This window comes from Castor canadensis, chromosome 13 (genome assembly GCF_047511655.1).
Source record: "Castor canadensis chromosome 13, mCasCan1.hap1v2, whole genome shotgun sequence".
In the NCBI taxonomy this organism is placed as follows: domain Eukaryota; kingdom Metazoa; phylum Chordata; class Mammalia; order Rodentia; family Castoridae; genus Castor; species Castor canadensis.
This window is the reverse complement of record NC_133398.1, coordinates 1,529,021-1,532,829: the sequence shown is the minus strand read 5'-3', so window position 1 is coordinate 1,532,829 and position 3,809 is coordinate 1,529,021. Positions and strand designations below refer to the sequence as shown.

General features: G+C 56.8%; 1 protein-coding gene across 2 annotated transcripts; it reads left to right on the top strand.

Moving 5' to 3' along the window:
- Positions 1–251: 251 nt before the first annotated feature.
- Tmem250 (transmembrane protein 250) lies at positions 252–3,485 on the top strand. 2 transcript variants are annotated; one of them, XM_074052823.1, is made up of 2 exons: positions 252–429; positions 1,248–3,485. In XM_074052823.1, exon 2 carries the CDS (start codon positions 1,314–1,316, stop codon positions 1,791–1,793), a length of 480 nt encoding a protein of 159 aa, XP_073908924.1. In that variant the 5' UTR covers positions 252–429; positions 1,248–1,313; the 3' UTR covers positions 1,794–3,485. The 2 variants fall into 2 exon arrangements, with proteins under 2 accessions (XP_073908924.1, XP_020032428.1); XM_020176839.2 differs by having other exon boundaries at positions 252–920.
- Positions 3,486–3,809: the final 324 nt, after the last annotated feature.

The following is a 3,809-nucleotide window of genomic DNA, read 5'->3' as shown; positions in this document are numbered from 1 at the left end:
TGGCGCCCGCAGACAATCTGGGTAGTGGGCCGGGGTCGGGCGAGGCCTGCCGGGCTCTCCAGGACGGCGCGCGTTCTCGCATGGCAAGCGCTGGTCTATCCTAGGAGTCTCCTGCCGAGTGGCCCGCGCCGTGGTCAGCGAGCTTGAGCGCGGTCTGTGCGGAAACGCGTGCCTCGGGGACGTGCGGCCAGGTGGATGACCCGCGTAGCCACACGCACCTGCCGTCCGCGCGCCCTGCCTGAGACGCGGACCTCTGGCTGGCTCCAGCGCGCTGCCTCCCAGCCCCGAGTGCAACTCAGTACCAGGGCGCGGGGGCCAGCATGGAGCCCTCAGAGAGAGGGCGCGCGACCCCAGCTGCGAGGTGTCCAGTGACACGCCCAGACGAGGGTGTTACCTTGTCCAGCTGCGCAGCAGCGCGCTCCAGACTGGGTAAAGCTTAGCTAAAGCGCCGGGATTTGGTTCCCTCCCCCTGCCTTCTTGGACGGCCATTTGCTCTATACCTGCGGCTGGGAGGGGAGCTGGCCTGAAGTCCAACGCAGAAGCTGTTGGCAAAGTTCCCCCGGTCCTGTTGCCAACTTTCATTCTCCAGTGTTCTACAGCCTGAACTTTGAGTTCTGTTTCCATCCACAAAGTATGTAGGGAAGCTGTAGATAGCATCTACTAGGTGAAACTACAGAACCATGTGCCATTTCTCCGAGGCCCAAGCTGACCTGTGCTCAGCGATGACATCTTAGACGTCACCCCCTGTGAAGGCAACTCCAGAATGGTGGCTCTTGATGTCCCCGTTTGCAGAGTGGCCCTCCGCCTGTTGTGAAGGACTCATCCCAATTCTCTTGTGGTTCCTGTGGGATGCCCCCCCACAAGGGTTGTTGTCCCTGGACAAAGGAAGTCCTGGGTAGAAGTAGCCATGCAGAATAAAGGTAACCTGGATTATGGGGGCCGCAAGAGGCCATAGGAAGGAGTGGCTTAATCAGGCTCCACTCATCTTGTCTCCATTGGTTTGGCACTGTGTGCCCCAAGGAGGGTCTCTTCTGGCAACTCTGGGTGGTCGGGGAGAACTCGGATGTGAACAGGATGGGCACTTTTGGCTTTCACATGTGGGTCCCTTGGAAGTGTTCTCAGGAGGGTTTGTGAGAGGAGCAAAGCAGGGAGGACTGAGCCCCAGGGTGCAGCCCCAGGCCTGCCATTTGTGCCTGTCTCAGTGCCCTCGCACTGACTCAGTCCTATCTTTGTCCCTCTCCCTACAGGCCAAAGCCTCCCCTGAGGCCCAACTGAGGGCTCCCAGGCCTAGGTGCCCATGACACCTATGGTGGATGCTGCCTGGACTCCGCACTGCCTCTGCGAGCTGTCGCTGCCGCTGCCGCTGGGGCCCAATGCCGGTCATGCCCATCCCGCGGCGGGTGCGCTCCTTCCACGGTCCGCACACCACTTGCCTGCACGCAGCTTGTGGGCCAGTGCGCACCTCACACCTGGCGCGCACCAAGTACAACAATTTCGACGTGTACGTCAAGACACGCTGGCTGTACGGCTTCATCCGCTTTCTGCTGTACTTCAGCTGCAGCCTCTTCACCGCGGCGCTTTGGGGCGCGCTGGCCGCGCTGTTCTGCCTGCAGTACCTGGGTGTGCGGGTGCTGCTGCGCTTCCAGCTCAAGCTGTCGGTGCTGCTGCTGCTGCTGGGTCGCAGGCGTGTGGACTTCCGCCTCATGAACGAGCTGCTAATCTACGGCATCCACGTGACCATGCTGCTGGTCGGGGGCTTGGGCTGGTGCTTCATGGTCTTCGTGGACATGTGAGGGTGCTCGGCCTTCCACGGAGCTTTCTTGGTTGTGCCAGGTCCTGATTTTTTCCTTGATGGATGGGGCTGGTCAGGGCTCTTTCTGCCCCATCCTGCAAGTGAGGCCCACAGCACACGCTCCCACTAGGGAGAGAAAAGGGCTGAGATTTCTCCATGATGGGGACCCTGCACTGTTCCTCCCGCTTGCTCTGCACTAGCTTCCCTTCCCTGTGTGCCAGTCCAGGTGCAGCCTCCTTGCTTTCCTGCCTGTGGTTGCCACTTGCACTTTTCCAGGTCATCCTGTGGGTGGCTTATGTGTTCAGTCTGCATCTTGGGATCCTCTGGGTGACATCCAGACTGTCAATAGGTCACACCAGTGATTTGGGAGAGCCCTGGACACAGAGGGGCCTCCTAGCTGCACAGCCCCATCCCACATACCCCTGATCTCACCCCAGCCTCAGAGACCTGGCAGGCTCCCCAAACAGACACACTGCACTGCCACAAAGTTGTCTCTACCCTGGGCTGTCTGAGTCCTGCTCAGACCACAGATCACTCCTCTTCACCGAGGAGGGTCCACTGTGCAGACCTGAGTATCAGGCCAGGCCTCAAGGTCGCCTTGGCTTGCTCAGATGCAATCCAGGAGTACACTGAAGACGGCACGGGCCCGCAAGTAGCTCCCATTTTCCTCACTCTAGGCAGGTGTGTTGAGAATGTCAGGCCAGTCCCTAAGTCCCTTCAAATGTGGGTCCCTGGGGAGGCCATTCCCACTGTGGTTTTGGGGGGCACTTAAGCCCTTTTTACCTGAGGAATTGAGACCTGCCTGACTCCAGCAGATGACAGAGGTTGTGAGGCCCATAGCAGAGAACACAATCAAACTGACAGTTCCTCTTAGGGTGGCACGTGCAGCCCTCATGGGCTGTCCATGAGCAGGCTGGCGCCTCTTGTGTCCTTGCCATGGCTACTAACACATGACTGGTGTGGGACAGAACCATGGGCCAGGAGGGTGTCTACAGGGCAGAAGTAGCAGACCCCCTACGCTGGCCTCTGTCAGGTGGGGGCCTGGTGCTTTGTGCTATGATTTACAGGAAGTTGGGGGCATGGGTGGCCAGTGAAAGGTGTGGAAACAGGATATTGGGCCTGAGGATAGCTAGTTGGTCAACAGTTGTTTCACCCCAAATTGTCACCCCTACCCCCTGGGCGTGGATGTGGCACTTTGACCCTACCCTGTGAGGCAGACCAGTGGCTGGGGCTCTGTGAGAACAGTTGGGTGCCACTGGAGGGAAACTTAAAAACCCAAACAGGTAGGGAAAGCAAAAAACACTGGCTATAAACCAAGCTCTTTAATTTGTGGCCAGCTTCCGTTCACTGATCTAACAGAAGGGCTCCGTGGAGGATGTCTGTCTGATTTCTGGACTGGCAGGCGAGGAGCCTTCCCAGTGAACCTCGCTTCTTGCTGCAGATAATCTTTTGCACTAAATCATGCTCTTTCCTCAAAGAAGTTTTGTTCTGTGTTAATTAGCTTGTGCTACTCAGAGTTGCTGTAGCCCCCTTGCTGGGTGATGAGTTGGGGGCTGGTGGTGGGAGGGGATGGCTGTGCTAGAGGGCAGCAGGACCTTGTCACATGCTGCACACCTGGCTGCCCAGTGTCCCGAGTGCCTGTTAAATTCTTTATGAGATGAACCACCTGCATTAAACCTATTTTTTTAATGTGTTGATGGAGTGGTTTTTTTATTTTTTTTGGTATTGGGGTTTGAACTCAGGGCCTTATGCTTATTACACAGGTGCACTGCCACCTTAGCTACACCTCCAGCTGGAGTGATTGTTGAGACCAGGGCCTCATATCTACTAGGCGAACTCTATCATGGAGTTCATTTCCAGCCTCTAAAGCTCAAAAGTTTTCTTAAGGACAAAAATCATCAACCAAAATACCATAGAAACCATCCTCCTGTAAAATTGGAATGACAAATGATTCCACTGTGGGGAACTGCCTGGGATGTGACCCACGGAGGGTCAGTAAATAAAGATGGGGTGTCTC